Source organism: Malaclemys terrapin, chromosome 5 (genome assembly GCF_027887155.1).
Source record: "Malaclemys terrapin pileata isolate rMalTer1 chromosome 5, rMalTer1.hap1, whole genome shotgun sequence".
Taxonomy (NCBI): domain Eukaryota; kingdom Metazoa; phylum Chordata; order Testudines; family Emydidae; genus Malaclemys; species Malaclemys terrapin.
In genome coordinates, this window is record NC_071509.1 from 118,500,118 (window position 1) to 118,523,171 (window position 23,054).

General features: G+C 41.5%; 1 protein-coding gene across 4 annotated transcripts in view; it reads right to left on the reverse strand.

Annotated features, from left to right (window-relative positions):
- Positions 1-23,054, reverse strand: part of WDFY3 (WD repeat and FYVE domain containing 3) — a 292,238-nt gene that overhangs the window by 43,123 nt on the left and 226,061 nt on the right. For all 4 annotated transcript variants that reach the window (XM_054029392.1, XM_054029390.1, XM_054029391.1 and 1 more), the window contains 6 exons: positions 22,190-22,419; positions 21,398-21,507; positions 13,719-13,901; positions 7,993-8,150; positions 6,468-6,545; positions 4,577-4,804 (listed from right to left, as the gene is read on the reverse strand). In XM_054029392.1, the coding sequence (XP_053885367.1) occupies positions 4,577-4,804; positions 6,468-6,545; positions 7,993-8,150; positions 13,719-13,901; positions 21,398-21,507; positions 22,190-22,419 (987 nt within the window). The remainder of the gene's footprint in view (positions 1-4,576; positions 4,805-6,467; positions 6,546-7,992; positions 8,151-13,718; positions 13,902-21,397; positions 21,508-22,189; positions 22,420-23,054) is intronic.

Consider the following 23,054-nt stretch of genomic DNA (forward strand, 5'->3'; position numbering starts at 1 on the left):
GCTTCTAGAATCATAGAATCATAGAATATCAGAGTTGGAAGGGACCTCAAGAGGTCATCTAGTCCAACCCCCTGCTCAAAGCAGGATCAATCCCCAGCTAAATCATCCCAGCCAGGGCTTTGTCAAGCCGGGCCTTAAAAACCTCCAAGGAAGGAGACTCCACCACCTCCCTAGGTAACGCATTCCAGTGTTTCACCACCCTCCTAGTGAAATAGTTTTTCCTGATATCCAACCTGGACCTCCCCCACTGCAACTTGAGACCATTGCTCCTTGTTCTGTCATCTGCCACCACTGAGAACAGCCGAGCTCCATCCTCTTTGGAACCCCCCTTCAGGTAGTTGAAGGCTGCTATCAAATCCCCCCTCATTCTTCTCTTCTGGAGACTAAACAATCCCAGTTCTCTCAGCCTCTCCTCATAAGTCATGTGCTCCAAACCCCTAATCATTTTTGTTGCCCTCCGCTGGACTCTTTCCAATTTTTCCACATCCTTCTTGTAGTGTGGGGACCAAAACTGGACACAGTATTCCAGATGAGGCCTCACCAATGTCGAATAAAGGGGAACGATCACGTTCCTCGATCTGCTGGCAATGCCCCTACTTATACAGCCCAAAATGCCGTTAGCCTTCTTGGCAACAAGAGCACACTGTTGACTCATATCCAGCTTCTCGTCCACTGTGACCCCTAGGTCCTTTTCAGCAGAACTGCTACCTAGCCATTCGGTCCCTAGTCTGTAGCAGTGCATGGGATTCTTCCGTCCTAAGTGCAGGACTCTGCACTTGTCCTTGTTGAACCTCATCAGGTTTTTTTCTGCCCAATCCTCTAATTTGTCTAGGTCCCTCTGTATCCGATCCCTACCCTCTAGTGTATCTACCACGCCTCCTAGTTTAGTGTCATCTGCAAACTTGCTGAGAGTGCAGTCCACACCATCCTCCAGATCATTAATAAAGATATTAAACAAAACCGGCCCCAGGACCGACCCTTGGGGCACTCCACTTGAAACCGGCTGCCAACTAGACATGGAGCCATTGATCACTACCCGTTGAGCCCGACGATCTAGCCAGCTTTCTATCCACCTTACAGTCCATTCATCCAGCCCATACTTCTTTAACTTGGTGGCAAGAATACTGTGGGAGACAGTATCAAAAGCTTTGCTAAAGTCAAGAAATAACACATCCACTGCTTTCCCCTCATCCACAGAGCCAGTTATCTCATCATAGAAGGCAATTAGGTTAGTCAGGCACGACTTCCCCTTCGTGAATCCATGCTGACTGTTCCTGATCACTTTCCTCTCCTCTAAATGTTTCATAATTGATTCCTTGAGGACCTGCTCCATGATTTTTCCAGGGACTGAGGTGAGGCTGACTGGCCTGTAGTTCCCCGGATCCTCCTTCTTCCCTTTTTTAAAGATGGGCACTACATTAGCCTTTTTCCAGTCATCTGGGACCTCCCCCGATCGCCATGAGTTTTCAAAAATAATGGCTAATGGCTCTGCAATCTCACCCGCCAACTCCTTTAGCACCCTCGGATGCAGCGCATCCGGCCCCATGGACTTGTGCACGTCCAGTTTTTCTAAATAGTCCCGCACCACTTCTTTCTCCACAGAGGGTTGGCCACCTTCTCCCCATGCTGTACTGCCCAGTGCAGCAATCTGGGAGCTGACCTTGTGCGTGAAGACAGAGGCAAAAAAATCATTGAGTACATTAGCTTTTTCCACATCCTCGGTCACTAGGTTGCCTCCCTCATTCAGTAAGGGGCCCACACTTTCCTTGATTTTCTTCTTGTTGCTAACATACCTGAAGAAACCCTTCTTGTTACTCTTAACATCTCTTGCTAACTGCAACTCCAAGTGTGATTTGGCCTTCCTGATTTCACTCCTGCACGCCTGAGCAATATTTTTATACTCCTCCCTGGTCATTTGTCCAATCTTCCACTCCTTATAAGCCTCTTTTTTGCGTTTAAGATCAGCAAGGATTACACTGTTTAGCCAAGCTGGTCGCCTGCCATATTTACTATTCTTTCTACACATCGGGATGGTTTGTTCCTGCAACCTCAATAAGGATTCTTTAAAATACAGCCAGTTCCTCTTCATTGCTATCGACTTCTCCCTTTTCCCAATTATTATTTTAAATTGGTTCTTTCACTTTCCCTCCAAGACTTAGTGGATTTTTAACTAGCATAGCCTTCTTTTTCAATTGTGAAATTGTGGCTTTTTAAGCATCTAGTAAAATGGTCCTAAACAGTTTCCAATTATAATTGACATTTTTTGTTTATAGTCTCAACCAATTTGGTTAAATTGTATTCAGCTTTGTGAAACTGGCCTTTTAAAGCACCAAATGTGTATATATATTGCTGGTTTGGACTTCACATTTATGATGTGTAAACAGAATAATTAGGTTATGATCACTTGCACATCATTAGTAATCATTAATTTTTATTTCTGTTATCAATTCCTCTTTATCTGTCAAGAGGTCTTATATAGAATTTTCCCAAGGTGGGCGCCACATTTTTTGAGTTAGGAATTTGTCATCTCCAATTTTTAGAAATTCAAAGGGTGTCTTAGTATTGGTAGCACGAGATCTCCAGCATACATCATTTATGGGAGTTTGCCTTGGATCTGTCCGAGAGGAGGTACGCTAAGTGCTACATTGGGGGGCTGTATTGGTGCGTATCTGAGTGTCTGTTGCGGGGACGGTTTGTCAGTTTGACCATGTGTTTGATTGATTGTTTGAAAAGTGTGAATTGGGAGTGTTTTGTTCCAGGTGTGCCTTGAGTGGGCCTGATGGTTATAAAAAGGCAGTCAGCAGCAAACCAGCTGAGCGGCGAACAGCGGAGGCTAACAGAGGGAGTTCGCCTGGGGAGAGCCCACTGAGATCAGGAACAGTCAGCATGGATTCACCAAGGGCAAATCATGCCCGACTAACCTAATTGCCTTCTATGAGGAGATAACTGGCTCTGTGGATGAGGGGAAAGCAGTGGATGTGTTATTCCTTGACTTTAGCAAAGCTTTTGATACGGTCTCCCACAGTATTTTTGCCGGCAAGTTAAAGTAGTATGGGCTGGATGAATGGACTATAAGGTGGATAGAGAGCTGGCTAGATCGTCGGGCTCAACGGGTAGTGATCAATAGCTCCATGTCTAGTTGGCAGCTGGTATCAACAGGAGTGCCCCAAGGGTCGGTCCTGGGGCCAGTTTTGTTCAATATCTTCATTAATGATCTGGAGGATGGCGTGGACTGCACTCTCAGCAAGTTTGCAGATGACACTAAATTGGGAGGAATGGTAGATAGGCTGGAGGGTAGGATAGGATACAGAGGGACCTAGACAAATTAGAGGATTGGGCCAAAAGAAACCTGATGAGGTTCAACAAGGACAAGTGCAGAGTCCTGCACTTAGGATGGAAGAATCCCATGCACTGCTACAGACTAGGGACCGAATGGCTAGGTAGCAGTTCTGCAGAAAAGGACCTAGGGGTTTCAGTGGACGAGAAGCTGGATATGAGTTGACCGTATGCCCTTGTTGCCAAGAAGGCTAATGGCATTTTGGGCTGTATAAGTAGGGGCATTGCCAGCAGATTGAGGGACGTGATCATTCCCCTCTATTTGACATTGGTGAGGCCTCATCTGGAGTACTGTGTCCAGTTTTGGACCCCACACTACAAGGAGGATGTGGAAAAATTGGAAAGAGGCCAGCGGAGGGCAACAAAAATGATTAGGGGCCTGGAACACATGACTTATGAGGAGAGGCTGAGGGAACTGGGATTGTTTAGTCTGCAGAAGAGAAGAATGAAGGGGGGACTGGATAGCTGCTTTCAGCTACCTGAAAGGGGGTTCCAAAGAGGATGGATCTAGACTGTTCTCAGTGGTACCAGATGACAGAACAAGGAGTAATGGTCTCAAGTTGCAGTGGGGGAGGTTTTGGTTGGATATTAGGAAAAACTTTTTCACTAGGAGGGTGGTGAAGCACTGGAATGGGTTACCTAGGGAGGTGGTGGAATCTCCTTCCTTAGAGGTTTTTAAGGTCAGGCTTGAAAAAAGCCCTGGCTGGGATGATTTAGTTGGGGATTGGTCCTGCTTTGAGCAGGGGGTTGGACTAGATGACCTCCTGAGGTCCCTTCCAACCCTGATATTCTATGATTCTATATTGAAGTCCCTGTGACAACAGTTTTTTCTGCTACACAATATAGACAGATGCTTAAGGAGTCGGTCATCCTGTTCTCTAGCGTCACTGGCTGTTTGTAGCAGGTACCTAACAGTACCCCCTCTTGTGCTTTATCTGTTCAAACATCAATCGATAAGCATTCAAGGTAATTTGCTTCTGAGATGTTAATGACTAGGAAAAATGTAATATTTTTGACACTGTGCCGTTTCACTCTCTTTCTGCCCACTTGATCCCTCCCACATAGGTTATGGGCAGGATTTTTAGCATTCCAATCATGCTAATCTTCCCACCAGTTTCAGTAATACCAACTAGACTGAATTCATGCATTGTGATGAGCATTTTTTTTAAACCACAAACATTGCACTTCAGAATAATAAGGCTTAAAAACTATTACAAACACTCAAATACTGTACACTTACCAGTAGATTTGTCTCTTGTTCAGTTTCTGGCATGTAAGGATACTGAATATAAAACATGTCATTTCGTACCATCTTCTTCCTCATTCTGCAGGGTCCCTCTGTCATCTCCAACATACATTTATCCAGATGGGAGCCAATAGGAGGACCCCACAAACCTCGCTCCCTTAATAGTTCATACTCAATTTGAGACCACTCTTCTGTCACATATTTTAATGCATTTTGCTGACGCTGTAAATACAAAGGTTTACAGGTTAACAACCAAGGCAAAATAACATTTCAAAAGAGCTTCTGGTTTCAAAGAAATGACTGTGGTTAAAGTGCACAACACCATATAGTTAATACAGAGTTTGATTTGAAGTTATAGTAGCACCTCAATGCTATTTTAATTACATTTCCAGCAACAATTTATTATGGCCAAGGTTTATAGTGCATTTTTTTGTCAGTGACAAATGGGCCTGCTTCTCTTTTTTTTTTTTTTTTTTTTAATTAAAGCTACCTGTAAATGGTAAACATATAAGATGCATAACATTAATGCAAGTATTCTGGAAAGAGCTTTGTTGAATGAAGAAATTAATTCTATTTTGGATCCCTTCTCTGACTGTCCATACTTAAACATAATACAGATATTATATTAACTACTAGCACTATATTAATAGTTGGTTCCAAGTGGCTGTTCCTCTGGGAAGCTGTTTTCTCAGATTTACAGAATGCTGCTCAGCAAGTGATTCTAAACATAAATGTGATTTGCTGGCTGCCTGGAAGAAAATGGGCTAGGTTCTGTGGTTTCATTTCAGGAGGAACAGATCTGGTAAAGAGCTGCTACTTTCTATAGATACCATGATTAGAAACAACTGCTCTAAAATCTTGTTTCTGTTATAAAATGGAGTACTGTATGTATGGAATGTATGTATGTATGTATGTACTACTACTGCTACAAGACTGCAGAAATGTTAGGACAAGATACTCTGTCCCAACTGTCGTAAGAATACTTCTAATATTGGAGAAAAAATATTTTGAAATCTGCTCTAAATCATGTATAATTTCCTGTGGTTCACATTACTTTTCTTGTGGGACTGCCACACTGGAAACCCCAAACCTTACTTCAAAGATGAACAACCTTTCAGCTGGAGTGTGATGGGATGTTGCTTTTACCAGTGAAGGAATTGCTTGGCTGATTAATGGATGTTTAAGTACTGCAGACATCCTTACTAGAGATTATTTCATTTTTTAAAGCATCTACATGTAATTTATAATTTCAACTTCCCATCTCATGCTTTGAGTATTATTATAAATATTAAAGCAAAAACTGTAAACATTAAAATAATCAATATGTAATAAACTCATTGTCCATGACAGAGAAATATTTTCCCCCCGGTACAATCTCAGAAGTGGTCCCATGTCAATCTGACTACTCTTTACACGTTTCCACAAGTACCACCATTGCCATGCATGGTTTATATAAATCAATGTGTAGAAAACTATTTTCAAAGTTTGCCTTTTATTAAATTACATGACGGGGCAATGACTGCTACACCAAAAACGTTTTCCTCATTAATGTACTGAAAGACTCATGCATCTTTTTTTAATTTGATGTATAAAACCATGCTAGTAACGGGCAGTGGTTCAGAGGACAGAACACTAGATTGGGAATCAGGAGGCCTGGGGTCTAGTCTCAGCTCTGCTGGGTGACATCGGACAAGTTGCTTCAGCTCCCTGTGCCTCCATTCTCTCTCTCTCTCTCTCTGATGTTGTCTGTCTTATCTGTTTCAAAGTTAAGCTCTTTAGGACAGGGACTCTTTTACTAAGTGTTTGTACAGTGTCTTAGGGAGATAGTATATGCAGTTTAATAGGCTCATCTTAATTCTAGTTAATTCCCTGGATACTCCCTTACCTCTTGATACTCTTTGTACTGCATGTCTACCAAGTCCCGAACCACTGCAATGTGAGTGAACATCCACTGGGAAATTTCCTAATCATAAACAAGACAGAATATATAGAAAGCAATTTTACAAAGGTACATTTTTATTGCAAAATATATGGATAAAACACCTTAATTCTGACACACAACAATTTCTTCTTAAAAATATATTAGATTGATTTCAAACCATTTAATGCAACCATATTCTTTAGTTTAGTTTATCTCAGAAAATGGATCGTAAGGAAACACATGTTGGTATTATTTAATGGTGACCTGCAAATACTTTGAAAACATCCCAGAAATACACCAAATACCAAAGGGCAGGGGGCATTCAATAAATAAATGATTTAAAACTTCAGTTAATTTAAAAAGAAAAAAGTTAACTCTTATGAATGGTGCCTGGTTTGCAGACTATGGAGACTGAAGACCTCTGTGTTCTGTTGCTTACTGCCAATGCATGACTCTTCACCCCATTCAGTTCTTGGCCCCTCTTCCAAACCGGCCATCTAGGGTTCCAGTTAGAACACCTGTGATGTTTTTTCAGGTATGAACACCTGTTCACCAGGAAATGGACTAGACCACCAATTCATTTCTCACAGGCCACTGAATACCTACTAGGCAACCTAGGGTTCTACTCTTCCACACCACGAGTAGCTCCTAAGGAAGTCAGAGGGGGTTACTTGTATCCCAGAGGAAGAAAGAATCCATTAGTAACCTGCTGAAACATCCAGATCCACCTTTTTTTCTTCTGTTCTAACATCCAGACTCATTCATGATCATTGAAGAGATACCATAGTGCACACTACACTGGTGACAGCAAACAACAATGGCATTGCTGGTTATTGTAGGGCTGAGTGGGTTTTTTAAATTTATTTTATTAAAAAACAAAACAAAACAAAACAAAACAAAACAACAACGCTGTGCTGTTTTGTAAAGTTAATGTCTTAAATATATTCTATGGTTGAGGTGCTTCAGAAGTCAACAATTTTATTGTGACGTATACAGGGGGATATAATCGTTTATTGAGTTCTATTCTGCAGTAAAGAAAATACTGCTGAACAGTGTGAGGCTTTTTAAAGGAAACCTACCGTCAAACTTTACTAAACCATACAACACTGTTAAAAACCCAAGCACCTATCTTGCTTCGGTGGGTTGGCTCCAGTTTACTACAGTTGGATTTTGAAAATTGGGATGACGTAACATTACCAGTTTAGGGCCCAATCTATCCAAGCCCTCAAGCACAGGCATAACTTAAAGCATGTAAACAGTTCCATTGACTACAATGGAATAACTTGCTGCCTAAAGTGCTTACTAGCATGCCTTATGGAGCAGGAGTGAACAAGTCTGGATATTCAGAAAGGGGGGGGGGGGGAAGGGTACTTTTTTCTCCTCTATCCCTTGCTACTTAGGGCATTCACCACATACAGTAAAGTGTGAAATTGCTGGATTTTTCTCCCAAGTATTTGCAGGTGACCTTTAATAAAACAATACAAATTACCTGCGTAGAGAGATTATGTTTGTTGAGCCCACTCTCCTTTCGGTTTCTTCTTGATCCAGTTAACTTGGAAAGGCCAAACCCACTGCTGACCCGTGAAAGCTTCGATTGTGTGGCTGGAACTAAAGATTCCCCTCTACTGATGCATTTCTTCTCATGAGCTATAATATTAAAGAGAGTGCTGATGTTACTTTTCTGAAAGAATTATCACTTTACGTAGCTAAGCACTATTCTCCCCCCCCCCCCTTTTTAAATTAAAGAAATGACCAATTTTCATATACAATTAGATAGCTCAGTGGTTTGAGCATTGGCCTGCAAAACCCAGGGTTGTGAGTTCAATCCTTGAAGGGGCCACTTAGGGATCTGGGGCAAAAATTAGGTAGTGTTAACCATAAGTCAATGAGGTTCTTAAGGAGTGGAACAACTGCTTTAAAGCATGATGGGTCCAGACAGAATGCTGAACTCTGGGGTAGGTTTTGTTCTATGCATTTATGTTCACTGTACCAATGGAACTTTCCCAGTTTGTTCTTGATAAACATTTATCTCCCATAGCAGAGAAATTCCTATTACACTGCTCTTTCCATTACCCTCCTGTCCCCTGCAAAAATTTGAAAATCTTGCTCTCTCCTTGCATTCCATTCTGTCCTGAAACATGATACGAGTTCCCCACATACCTATTTCTACTTATCATACCTAATTCCATCCAAGTGTGGAAATATGGCACAGAAAGGTACTGCTAAACTAAAAAGTTTTCTCAAACTTTACTATAACACACGTTCAAGGCAAATTATGAAGAAACAATCAAGAGTCTCTCTAGCATGAAGAGAGAAAGATTTCTAGATGAAATTGGTTGTAAAATAGAAATGGTATATTTAGAAATTAAATTTGTGGAACAGATGCAGCTATTTTTTTCTCTTCTTTCAGAAATGTATCATTTGGGAGACAGCAAAAGTAGAATAATCAATTGTGTATTCAGTATTAATTTGAAGACTCCTGAGTAAAAATAATGGAGGTAAGACCAAATATTTTTCCATCTCATTTTCCTTACGCTTATTTGCCCCTGTCTTGACGGAGCAGAGGGCATTTCCAAGGCGGCTTTGTTTTGGGAGTCAGTAACCAAAGAACAGTTACAGAGCGGACAAGTTGCATTCTCTCTTTCACGTTATAAACAATGGAAATAAGTAATAAGGAATGCTTCTAACAGATTTTGGATAGGCTGGGACTACCAAAATATAAACAGTAGCACATTTATATTGTGGCAATCCCCAATAAGCTGCTTTCTAAACACAGATGAAAACACCCAGCCGCCTGCCCTGAAGATTTTCAAAATAGACACTTACAGCTCAGCTGCAGTTCTCAAACACTTTCCTCATATTTATGTTGTTTTTACTTATATGGAACCTAAATCAATTTGCAAATATTTTCAATGTGTGTAGAACAGGTATGATTGTTACACACTTAAGATACGCGACACAAAACCAGGAAAGCAAGGAAATGAGAAGTGAATCCACTTAACAGTGCACAGCTTCTTGTACTCTATCCACAGGCACAGACCTTATAACTACCGTACAACACAGTCTACACACCCTTAATCATGCCCCCTAAGGGTGCCAGCCATCCAACATGCCTTTTACCAAACTACCCTCAAAACACACCAATTAACAACAATTAGTGTTACAATGGGGTAGCATGATGGAGGGCATGTGTGCAGAAGGGATGCTGAGGGAGTAGTCTGATGCTGAGATTGGTATCCATAGAGGCCAGGGCTGGACTAAGGAAATCTGGTGCTGAGACATACCATGACACTGTCCCTTCTGAAGCCCCCAAACTGTACCATGGTACTGCCACCTCCCACCTGAAGTGGAGATGACAGATGCCTCTGGGAGTCAAGGGCCAGCATGAGGCCAGCTTTCCCTTCCCCCAAAAGGGGCAACAGGGACCATCTCCCCTTGAGAGAAGCAGCAGGGTTCCCCTTCATCTCCCCTGAAGAGGAAGGGGTAGCAGTAGGCTGCCTCCCCCCCAGAAGCCAAGACACATTTGCATGGGTGGGGTGTGGGCCACACGGGGCGTTCTCTGTTGAGGTGGCATTGGTAGAGTTCCCCAGCGCTGTGGATGTGCACCCCTCAATCTCCTTGAGAGACACACCTCTTAGAACCATTGTTTCAGGTTGTCTGCAGACTCAGGCAGAACACTGTTTCAGTTATGCTTGGCTTGTGTTTTCAAGCTTTTCCTGAAACTAGAAACTTATTTTTAATTTTAAATAAATGGAAGTCTAGATTCTGACTTAATCACGTATCTGCAGGAGCTGGAGCCTAGGCACAGGCCTATAGTGTCTATGCCTTAACTCAGTCGTGCTATGAAGGTTGAGTTCAGACTCTGGTGTATGGTAATTGTAATAGCAACGAGTCCTGTGTCTACATGTGGAGGAACAGCGTACTGGTAAGTAGCTTATTTTTTATTTTCCTTGATTTTATGTTTTTGCATCATATGTTATGTGCATTGCTACCTTAATCACGGAAAGTCTGTCCTACCCAGGGCTGTCTCAGTAATGGAGCTCTGATTACCAGGGGAGCTTGCCTGCCCGCTTCTTCTTACTGCTGTATACTTTAGGAAGTGGGATATGGTGGAAGAGAGAGAACTGGGGGTTGTGGCAGGGAAACAAAGAAGGGTGAAAGAAGCAGTATTGCCAAATCTAAACATCTAGAAATCATGTATTAGGTCCCTTGAAATCAAGAAACTGACAAAAAAAATAAATAAAAAAAAATAGATCAGCAGCTTTAGAAGTACTACTACTACCACCACCACCAATACTACTCCACTTTTTTTGTTTGCTGTCTAATTTTTGAGCCATTGGGGAAGCAACTACCATACATGATCGTTTCAGGTTCAACCTTAAATTCACAAACAAATATGTGATCCTGCCTGTTAGTTTCTTTAAGGGGACTCCACTTACCCTCTCCTGACACCAAGCTTGGGGAGCTGCCATTTTATCCCTCTTCATCCTCTCTCCACCAGCCTGCCTCCCTCCTAATCCTCTCTGCCTTTTCTTTGTATGTCCCATTCTTCCACCCAGGCTTCTACATAGAGCCTCCTGTTTACCCTGTTTTCTTTTCAAAAACTACCTATTGTGACGGATGTAGAAAACCAAGAATTATAAGATTATTTCAGAAAGCCACCTTAACAACCAGCCTCTGCATAATTAGTTTTTAATGTCTGCTATTTACCGTTTTAAAAATTAAAATGATAGCACGGACTAATCAAGACAAAATGTTAATGAAAGTTTTGGCTGGGTTACAAAGTATTTGGAATGGCAAGTTGTGATGGAAAAAGTGTGAGGGAAAGAACCATGCAAACCGTTTTTACACCATGCCCATCATCAAGGCCAGGTTACACTACACCATCTTGCTACACGAGGAATATTTGTCCATTTTTCCTCATCTTAACTGGTTTCACAACCATATTTAATATTCTCTGTATCGAAAAGACCTAACTAAATTGGGAAAACTTAGCACTGAAATGAACGAGTGGGAACTTGGACTCACACTGTCCTTTCTGGGATGCTAACAGGAACCTACTGCTAATCTGGATTGTTGTCCTGAAATTCCACTGGTCACTCATTTCTTTTCAAATGTGAATAAACAATAACCCATAGAGACTAACCTTGGCCAATAAAACAAATGCGAAACCAGCAAATAGTTCAGTGCTATGGACCTCAGATGCCTCTTTCAGTCTGCAGTTATAGCACTGTGATACAATGCTGAAGATATTTTAATTCCCCATCCTTGTTTAGTGAACAGCTAACACAGGAACAGTAGTGTCAGAGTTGCTGACAATATGACTTACTGATGTTCAGGCCCCAGACTTGCCTCCAATAGTATTTTTGCAAAAATTATACTGGGATAAATTTTATGAAAACAATTCTGAAGGTAAGAGTTATAACTAATCAGACTGGCATGCACAGAATAATAACCATTGCTCTAGTTCTATAATATAAATGACCTTATAAGATAAATAGTGATAAAAGATAGGAATATAATTAATGCCAGTCAACATGGTTTTATGGAAAACAGATCTTCTCAAACAGACTTGATTTCAGTCTTCGAGAAGTATACAAGTAAATGTAATATACTTACACATCTATAGGGATTTAAAGCAAAGTGGATTAAGAACTTGAAACTGCCAGATCTCAAAGTAGTCTTCAATGGGAATCATTATCCAATGGAAGTGTTTCTAGTGGGGTTCTGCCAGGATTAATATTAGGCTTACATTTTTTAAATGTTTTCACCAATGATTTGGAAACAGAAAATCACTGCTGATAAAATTTGAGGATGACAAAGGTTTGCAGAAAATAACCACGAGGACAGATTACTCATACAAAGAGATCTGAATCACCTGGTAAACTAGGCCCATTCAAACAAAATGTGTTTTAATAAAGACAAATGCAGTTTATACATCAAGGAACAAGGAATGCAGGCCATAGCTACAGAACAGAGATCTGCATCATGGAAAGCAGTGACTCTGAACAGGATTTAGGGGTCACACTGGACAAGCAGATCAACATGAGCTCTCAGTATGATGCTGTGGCAAAAAGGGCTAATGCAATCCTTGGATGAATAAACAGGGGAGTAATGAGTAGGAAAGGGGAGGTGATTTCACTTCTGTCTATGGTATTGGTGAGACTGATAATGGAATATTACATATAGTTCTGGTGTTCACATTTTACGAAGGAGGTTGAAAAATTGGAGAGGATGTATAAAAGAGCCACAAAAATGATTCAGGGGCTGGAGAAAATGCCTTACTGTGAGATAAAGAGCTCAAAGGGTTAGCTTATCAAAAGAAAGCTTGAGAGATGATTTCATTAAAAGAGAAGAAAATTTTGTCAATGGAAGAAAATACCTGATACTAAAGGGCTCTAATCGAGCAGAGAAAGGCATAACAAGAATCTTGCGGATACAGACTAACATGGGTGCTACTTTGAAACATAACAAGAACCAGTGGCTGAAAGCTGCACCAGGACAAATTCAAATAGGAAATAATGCACCACGTTTTAGCAGTGAGGGTGATTAATCATTGGAACAAACTACCAAGAGAAACGGTGGAGTCTCCATCTCTCGATGTTTTCAGATCAAGATTGGATGCTTTATGAAAGATATGCTTTAACCAAACACAAGTTATGCTTTGGTCAAACAAAAGTTCTTGGGCTCAGTACAGGGGTAACTGGGTGAAACTTAATGGCCTGTGATCATATTAGATAATCTAATGGCCCCTTCTGACTGTAAACTCTACAAATCTAGGAATTTAGGATGTTACACATGTTTTTGCTGCCACAAGTACAGGATAAGTGCATTAATCACAAGACGTGAACGTATGACAAATGAGTTGTACAGGTCTTTCCAAACAAGAGCCTTTTTTTTTAACCCATGCCATCATGTTTTATTTATTCTACAAGTGCATCTTATTTTGTCTGTCTTTTATTGCTAAATATCTGTTTGTGTAATGGTCTGCAATTTGTACCATGGTTTGAGAAACATATGCCAGTTTGTTAGGCAGAGGTGTTGGTGTGATTGTAGTTATATCTACCAATAAGTGCTATAAGCGTATATGCAGAAAACACACATCCTAAGTTCATTATTAAGGGTATGAAACAAATGAGACTGAATATCTGGTGTAGAAGATAACAGACCAATTTGATATATTTTGGAATAATATATCTTCACATTTATTCTTACCCAAGTGATTTTGCCAGCATTTTAAACTTGCTTCTTCAATAAAAGGCCTTGCTACAACTATATCCACATGGCCACGGTCATTGACAGGTAGTGTGACTTTGAATACCTCTTCTAAAACTTGTTTCTTACTGTGAATCAGCTCTGTCCATACTCTGTTTATGGCTTTTAAAAGAAGCTGGCGACCTAAACAGGTAAAAAGATTATAAATAATTTCCCACTACATTTTTGCAGTTTTACAGTAAGTATTAATGAGCTGAGTGAATAATTCATACAAAAATATATATCTAACAAAGAAAGCTTTGTATTCCCCACATGCAGAATGTCTGTGACCAGATTGCTTTACCCTCAAATTCTTTGAGAGCATTTGACCAATTCTTTTTTCTCCTTCCATGGATTAATGATCACAAATACCTCTCTGAGCCGTCATCATTCCAGCTGTGTTGATTCAGTTGTGTTTTTTTCAGATAAGTCATACAACACTGCTTCTGTTTCCTGATTGGATGAGTGAGCCAACAAGTCCACTACAAATATACTGACATGCGTATTAAAAATTTGGTTTCCAGAAATTCTTACACATGTAACTTTTAAATTCACATTCATTCTGCTAACCTTGAACTCACAAATGTTTGTGGGAAGCAAACACAAATAGGGACAAACACAGCCAAAGAACATTCATGTGACAACTCAAAAAAAATTATTTACAATTTTTGTTCAGAGCATTCAATACCTATAATTAATTTGGGACTCAGTCTTGTTTTCTGAATCATGTCTTCCTTTCCACATTAACTATTATCTTAATTTCATACTTTTATCTCCTCCTCAAACTGGCACCCAAGTGAGGTAGCTAATATTTTGAGACTGTGTCAGTATATTTCTGGTTTTATTAGTAGTGATATAATGTTCTAGTTGAAGGCTGTTGTCTATATTCTGCCTATGAAAGCTACCAATGAAGAATACGGAACTGGTGTATCAACAGTAGCGTGACCGGGATTAATTGAGCTCCCAACCAGACTTTCTTCAGTAGTATTACAGCTCACCACCATTAATCTGTGTGATTGAGTGTTTTGTGCCCCTTGAGATATTCCCGGGAATAAGAAAAGTGACAAAAAAAGAATTATTAAGGACTTAAACACCTCCCATTTTAAAATAATGCTTTTGGTGATATGGACCCAAGCATATTTGGAAAGGGTTTGGTCAGCTGGGAAGAGACAGGGCAGAAGTGGTCACTCCCCTTCGGAACCGAGAATGGAACTCAAGATTCCAGAGTTTCGCCATTCCTCCACTGTCAGCAAAGAACTGTGAAACCCACTGGGCAAAGTGTGTTTCTCCATCCACTTCTAGTGCTGGTTCACATAACAGTAATGGGTTGTCATCCTCTGTCAGTTACTCCAATAGCTCAAGTGGCATAGGTTTGTGTGGTGGATATAAAGGTTCCAACCCTGCTGATGAAGCTTGGGGACGTCAGTGTGATGCCACATGACTGAATTTGTATTTTCAGCTTCCTTTTTTAAAAAGTTAGCAAATTACACCAAAAAATCCGTAAGTTAAAAGAACTTTACTAAGCTTGCAACATCAAGCACTCAAAAATTAGTAAATGCCACAATTAAGAGTGCCTCTGCAACCTTAATTCAGCCCCTTTGTGCATACAGTCTTTGATTACATGATCACATATTTTTATTTCCATAGGACTCCTGCTTCATTCAATGCATAGTACGGACCTGCTCTGGAGAGGAATCAGAGCTGTGTTAGTAAAGGAGGCTGTTGTCTATAAGTTCCCTGCCTCATTTGTTGTACAAGTTGAAAGATGTGTAGAGAAGGAGGCAAGGGATTGCAGGAAGAAAAAGGATAATCTCATGGTGAAGGCAGTTGAATGCTGCCCTGGACAACTGGATTCTATGCCTGCCTTTGACACTGAGTTCCAATGAGACACTGCGCAAGTAACTTGCACCAAACTTTTCCACAGGAGATTACGGATTATGTGTTTCTTATTTTCAGTGCCTGATTTGAGATCCTGGGGTCTGATGTGCTGAGCATTCAGAACAGCAATGGAAGCTGTGCTTTGAACATACGGAAATCAGGTTCTAGGTGTCTCAAAAGGGCGACCAAAAATTAATGGTTATACCTCTATCCCAAATTAACGCGACCCGATATAACACGAATTTGGATATAACGCAATAAAGCAGTGGCTCGGGGGGGGGGGGGGGGGGGGGGGAAGGGGGGAGGGCCTGCGTGCTCCGGCGGATCAAAGCAAGTTCGATATAATGTGGTTTCACCTATAACACGGTAAGATTTTTTGGCTCCTGAGGACGGCATTATATCAGGGTACAGGTATACTTCTGACCTTAGTCTCTTTATACCTCAGCTCCCCATCTTGTAAAATGGGGATAGTACCCTTTAGCCTCACAGAGCTGTTGGGAAAAAGAAAGGTTACTTACCTTATAGTAACTGGAATTTTTCAAGTTGTGTGGTCCCTCTGGGTATTCACTGTAGGAACGCATATGCTCCTGCACCCAGAATAGGAAATTCTTCAATATTAGCGTCTATTGGTCCACATAGTGCCTCCTCGTGCTTTCAGCCGAGGACATAAAAGGCAGTGTGAACTGACCACCACTCCAGTACTGTCTCTGCCATGAATCACGTGATGACGTGAGCAGAGGGGAAGGAAGGCAGGTCATGAATACCCATAGGGATCATACAGCTTGAAGAGTTACTGTAAGGCAAGTAAATTTTCTTTCTTCTTTGATTGCTGGCCCTGTAGGTATTCACTGTGGGTAACTCCCAAGCATACTTGTTGAGGATCAGGGTGCAAGGAAGTATGCTGTACCATAGAGTGGGGGATGACGGAGGCGAAGGACAGCCCCTCCCAGCCATAGCTTGGACATCTCTCTGAACGGGGCATTTCCTGTAAGGAGGCTATTGATGCTGCTTCGGCTCTCACAGAGTGGTCCTTGACAATTTGAGGAGGATGGGGTTTCATGAGATCATAGCAAAGGGTGATGCAGGAGGAAGTCCACTTAGAGACCCTTTGAGAAGAGAGAGTTTCCTAATGTGACAGACAAGCTTGGGGACTTCTGAGAGGGAGCCGTTCCATGCTGTTAGAAGGCTACAGCCCTGCACACATCCAAAGAATGAAGCCTTGTCTCTCCTATGTTGTGGTGAGGCTTCGGGTAAAACCCTAGAATGCAAACAGTCTGGTTAAGGTGAAACTCAGAAGGAACTTTGGGTAGGAACTTTGGATGTAGTTAGAAAGAAACCTTGTGAAAAACTGCAAAAGGTAGGTCCAGCATAAGGATCCCAAGCTCTCCAACTCTTCTAGCAGAGGTAACTGCCATCAAGAAGGCGATTTTCATAGAAAGGTGAAAGAAGGAACTTGGAGGGTTCAAATGGTGGTTTCAAGAGTGCAGAGAGGAAGAGGTTCAGATCCCAGACAGGGACTTGTTTTGCAATGGGAGAGAATGTCCTTATGATGCCATCAGTTGCTCTGCAGTAATACGGTGAATAAAGACTGAGTAGCCCTCCATCTGGGGGTGGGAAGTGCTGACGGCTGCCAAATGTACCTGTGGGGAGCTGACTGATAAGCCGGTCATCTTGAGGTGAGAGAAAATACTCCAGAATGACAGGAATGCCCAGTGCCACTGAATGTAAGTGATGCTGCTGGCACCAAAGGGAGAATTGCTTCCACTTTGCAGAGTAGCATTTCCACGTAGAGGATCTCCTGCTATTATTAAGGATGGACTGAATTCCCTTATAGCATACTCTCCCTATGCATGTAGTTCATCAACAACGATGCTGTCAGCTGTAGAGATGCTGGGCTTCAATGTTCCCTCATTCTGGGAAAGCAGGCTCCAGAATGGTGGCAGGTAGATATATGGGTGAGAAGCTAGCTGTAGTACGGCGATAAACCAGATTTGCCTCAGCCACCAAGGGACCATAAGGATCACTATTGAGTTTGATCTTCCTGAGTACATGAGGAAGTGAAGTATGGGAGAGAAGGCATACATCAGTGGTTCTGACCACTATACCAGGAAGACAGCCCTTCTGATAATGAGGCCTTGGGCTGCCTGGGAGCAGTATGCCAGGTGCTTTTTATTGTCTCAGGATGCGAAGAGATCCCAAAATGGAAACATTCATTGTTGGAAGATGTGTTGTGCTATTGACGGGTGATGTTCCCAGTCATGTTCTGTTTGTAAAGACTGCTGAGATTGTCCACCAGTGAATTCATCACCCCTCAGACGTGTACTGCTCAAAGGGTGATTCCTTGACTGATGCGTTGGTTCCAGAGGTGGACCACTTCTCTACAAAGCAGGGTGGATCTTGCTCCTCTCTGCTTGTTTATATGGTAGAAGAGGTTCATACTGTCTGATCTGACCTCTAAGTGGGTGGACTGAATGATGGGTAGAAATATCTTACATACCTTGTGAACTGCTCAAAGCTTGAGTAGGTCAATATGTAGCCTAGATTCCTGAGGAGAGAAGCCTTGGCCTGTTTGGTTGTCAAGATGTGTTCCCCATCCTAGTATGGAGGCACCCAAGAGGACTGCATTTGTAGGTGGTACAGAAATGAAAGGGAACCCCATGCATACTTTGTCCTCGTTCTCCCAGCAGGTGAGCAATGTCAACATGTCCCAAGGAAGAGAGACTTTCTTGTCCAAGGGAGTCCCTTTTTGAGGCAGACTGATAATAACCAGATTGAAGGCATTGTAAGTACGGTGACCTAAGTGCACACCACCATGTGGCCCAACAGGAACAGGTAGAATAGGGCTGCAAGTCTGAGGTGAAGCTGGTCAATGAGATCCCTCATAGCAAGGAATTGTTCCTGAGGTAAGTAGGCCCTCACTATGTCTGAGTTCAAGTTCACCCCAATGAATTCTATGGTTTGTCTGGTGTGAACATGGACTTGTCTAAATTGGCTTGTACTGCAAGTGAATGAAAGAGTTAAAATGAGATAGTGGGTGTTGCATGCACCTCCTGGTGTAACTGACCAGCGAACAGCCCGGTCATCCAGGAAAGAAAGTACTGGTCTTCCTTGTCCGAGAAGGTAAGTGGCCACCTCTGCAACAACTTTTGAAAAATACCCATGGGACAGCCGAGAGTCTGAAAGGGAGCATGCTGTAGTTAAAGTGTTCTTGGCTCACTATGAAGCACAGAAATTGTCTGTAAGCGGGGTGAACATCCACATGAAAATAGGTCTTTGCAATTGAGGGCTATATTCCGGTTGCCTAAATTGATGGAGAGTATTATAGAGGCCAGAGTGGTCAGTTATTCTGAACTTTGAGTGTTGTATGCAGAAATTCAATTGTCTGAAGTCCAGAATGGGCCTCCAGCCGCCTTTCTTTTTGGGGACAAGGAAGTACCTAGAGTAAAAGTCCTTCTCTGTGTGAGAGGGTGGTATAATGTCTATTGCCCCCAATTGAAAAAGGCAGTCTGACTCCTGTTTCAAAATCCTCTCATGAGAGGGGGTCCCTGAAAAGGGACAAGGAAGGTTTTTGTCTTTTTTTGGAGGGGGGAGGGAGCCATTCTAGCGTGTAGCTATTTGATAGAACGTCCAGGACCCACTTGTCCATTGTAATAGCATGTCACACCAGGAGAAAGGGTGTGACAGTGGGCAAGGGAGACTGGCTGTCAACCCATAGATGTCTTATCTAAACAACTTTCTAAGACATGGCTGCAAAGTAGAGACAGGGGTTCAGGTGCCTACCCTGACATTTCTTGGAGGTTCATAAATCATCTGTAGGAAGAAGGCAGTGGTCAATGCTGAGGCAGAGGAGGCCTGGAGTATTTTCTACAGGGTACCGGAGTATAAATAGCCAGAGAGAGGATGGTAGTTTGTGAATCTTTGAGAGTATGCAGCAACTCATCGGTTTGGTTACTAAAGAGGTTGCTGCCATCAAAGGGAAAGTCCTCAGTGGTGGTTTGGACCTCTTTGGGGAACCCAGAGGCCTGCAGCCATGAAGTATGTATCATGATTATTGAGATAACCATGGAGCCTATTACTGTGTCAAGGGATGCCTGAAGGGAAGAACTTACTACTAGCTTTTCCACCTCCAGAATGGCCTGAAAGTTAGATCTGCATTCCTGAGGAAGTTTGCTCATGAACTCTAAAATCTTGTTATAATTCAAGAAGCCATACTTCAACATCAAAGCTTGGAAGTTTGCTGTTCAGAATGCTAAGCTAACTGAAGAAAATAGATTCCTTTGGAATAGGTTATGTCATTTGGCATCTTTATCTGGTGGAGTGGATTTGGGTTGGTGTCACAGGCTTCTTTTGTAACTGCCTGGACTACTAGGGAATTGGGATTAGGGTGGGAAAACAGGAATTCCAATCCTTGGGTGGCAACAAAGTAGTGTTTTTCAGCCCTCTTTGGGGTCTGGGCATAGGTGGCAGGAGTGTGCCCGATCACTCTGGTAGGTTCCATGATGGCCTCTTTTATCAGGAATGTCACTTTTGAAGGCATTGTAGCCAGGAGGATAATTAATGATTGTGAAACACTCAGATGCTATGCATTGAGTACCTTAGGGGGGGAAAAAAAAAAAACCATGAGGAAATCAGTAATGCTGTCTTCAGAGGAAGGTTTGAATAATATGAAGTAAATAAGGCTTAGGGTCACACACTGAACAATGAAGAAAAACAAAATACTGAATAGCTGCTCATTCACTGAGCACTGTCCATTCTGTTCACTGAATGAGGCAGGAGTCCTGTGGGATCATGTAATCAAAAACTATCATAATGTATATGCAAGAGGGGGTGGAATTAAGGTTGCACATACAACTTTAAACTCTGACATTTCTTAACTTTTGAGTCTTTGACTTTGCAACCTTACTAATGTTCTTTTAGCATAGTTTGTGTATGTAATTATATATATAACCTGCATGAAACTAGAAATGCTCACCTCACTGAATCTTCTCCTCTAAGGGTTGGTTCTGTCGAACTGATCCTGGTGAATACTGAGAAGGTACAGAACAGGAATGGGGTGGCCACTCTCTCTCTGGGATAAGGATTGACTGTGAACTTAACTTTTACACTGATGTCCCTTATTCCTAAAACTGCTTCTTTCATATCTTCCTATTTCTCCTGTTTCTTTTCTTCATGTATGATTAGGGGCTCTTTGGTTCTTCTCTCCTACCTGCTTCTCATGCATCCTACCTACTCTCTAATGCTTTTCAACACCCATCTGTGATAATCCGAGTTTCCCACTCTGGACCAAGTTGGTAGCTAATTTCCAGTGACTGACAGATCCTGCTGTTTTCACTGAATTATATACCTCATTCCTAACCCTAGTTATTTCTTACCTCTGTTTACTTTTGTGCTGACATACACAAAACTATCGATTCATATTGCACTAGCCTCTCTCTCTCTCTCTCTCTCTCTCTAAACAAATTTTGCTTCTAATTAGTATTGTTAACACTTTTAATGGCCTTTATAGCCATATCAGAAAGGGACGGAAATGTTCTGTTTTGATAAATAGACAGCTGACACTGGATGCTTCACAGAAATATTGAGAAGTGTTCTATATTTTTGATATGTTTACCATCTCAGATAACCACCCTCTCCTTCTGCGAACACCCCCCACCAAAAAATGGGAAGAAGACTGGTGCTGAGGAAGGGAAGGAGAAGAATAAGAACACTTTAAGAATCTAGTGTTAATAGATATCTGAGGTTTAGCTGCTTTTTTTTATTACCTTCGCTAATGTCTTGATTGTAGACTCCATCTGGTTCTATGTCAGAGGGGATCATAATGTGCCAAGTGGTCATCCTGGCTTCCGCTTCCAGTCCAAACCCATCAACACCACTACAATAAATTTAGAATGAAAAGCAGCAGATAGGGTTTAAGAACTGAAGTGGTTAATCTTTCTGTGGTATCATCAAACTGAAGCAACGTGTACTGCTACAGGAGCAGAGACATGTTTCTGGTCCCTCTTGTTTTGGGGATATGGGGATATGCAGCCTCACTCTGAGCTGCAGTTTTATGAAGAAGGGCATGGTTTTCTACTAAAGTCACTGGGGAAAGATAGGGTGGAACTTGTACAATTCAAATTAATGACAAGTGTCAAATAGGAAGCATTAGATTCCTGCTGGTATTAATACTCAAGAGACTTTGGATAAAATACAAAGAACAAACCAGGAAAAAAAATTCACTGGAAGAATATGAATATCCAGAAAATTCAGATATTTTACACTATTAAAGCTTAATAAGGCTGATGAACAAGGTATATTCGTGTACCAATATCTTAACATAGTTGTGGAAAAGGAGATAGGGGTATAATCCTAAAACTATTACCCAATTGTAATTTTGTTCAAGATGAACCATTTCAGTTATCTTGCACTTTCCTGGCAACAAACATTATAAACAGATATCCACAATTTTACCAACTGTTTGTGATTCATCAGTAAGCAGCCATAGCTTAGAGAGGAAGAAGAAACACTGTACAAGACTGACCCTACTATGATGAATTTAAGTCTGAGGCACTTACCTTCCCATATGCAGATTAATCAGGCAATGAGCTAGACAGCAGATGAACTCCTGATCATGGTTCCCGGGTCCCAGAATTAGGTTTCTGTTCACCGTAAGGACCCTTAGAGAATCAAGGAGAGCAACTTGCTGAGGGACAGTTTTGTGTGCCCTTGAGAACTGATACAAGATGGTCCTATTCAGGCAGTGATAAACAGCATCCAGTGATAACCCCTGAGATCTTCTTTTTGACTGATGGAAAATACAAAACAATTAATATAATGTCAGATAGTGAAATCTCCACACAAACTTATTTCTTCAAATCCTATACTGATTTTTTTCAAAAAACTTTCATTTTTCTACTGATCTTTGTACTGATTAATTCCCCCGCTCAATCCCAATATGTATTAATGATTTGCCTGCCTGGAAATGAGAACTGAAGTCATGCTGATAAATGGACTGATAAGAATTTAGTTTTATGGCAACTTCTATGGTAACTTATTGAAATGCTGTGTTCTAATTTCCACAACAAAGCTTCTCAATGAAATTCAGTGGAAGAGGAGGAGGAGGAATCTTTGGACTCATCTTACTTCAGAAATACTCCCACAAATTCATAACAGTTTTAAATCTAATTAATCTGAAAGCAAGTTAACTAATTCACTTATAAAAATGGTTCCCAGCATCAGAATCTTATCTATGCTGCAGCAATGGTTTTAAGCCTGAATAATCACGAAAATCCCCCTAGAATAGACAAGACCTCTCTCTTCATCAGGCACTCAGACACCAGAGAGATGAATACAGCATACTCAGACAGGTATATGAGTCAACCCTACTATCAAAATATTGTATCAAATCAGAACATTGACCTACTACATATAGACACCAAC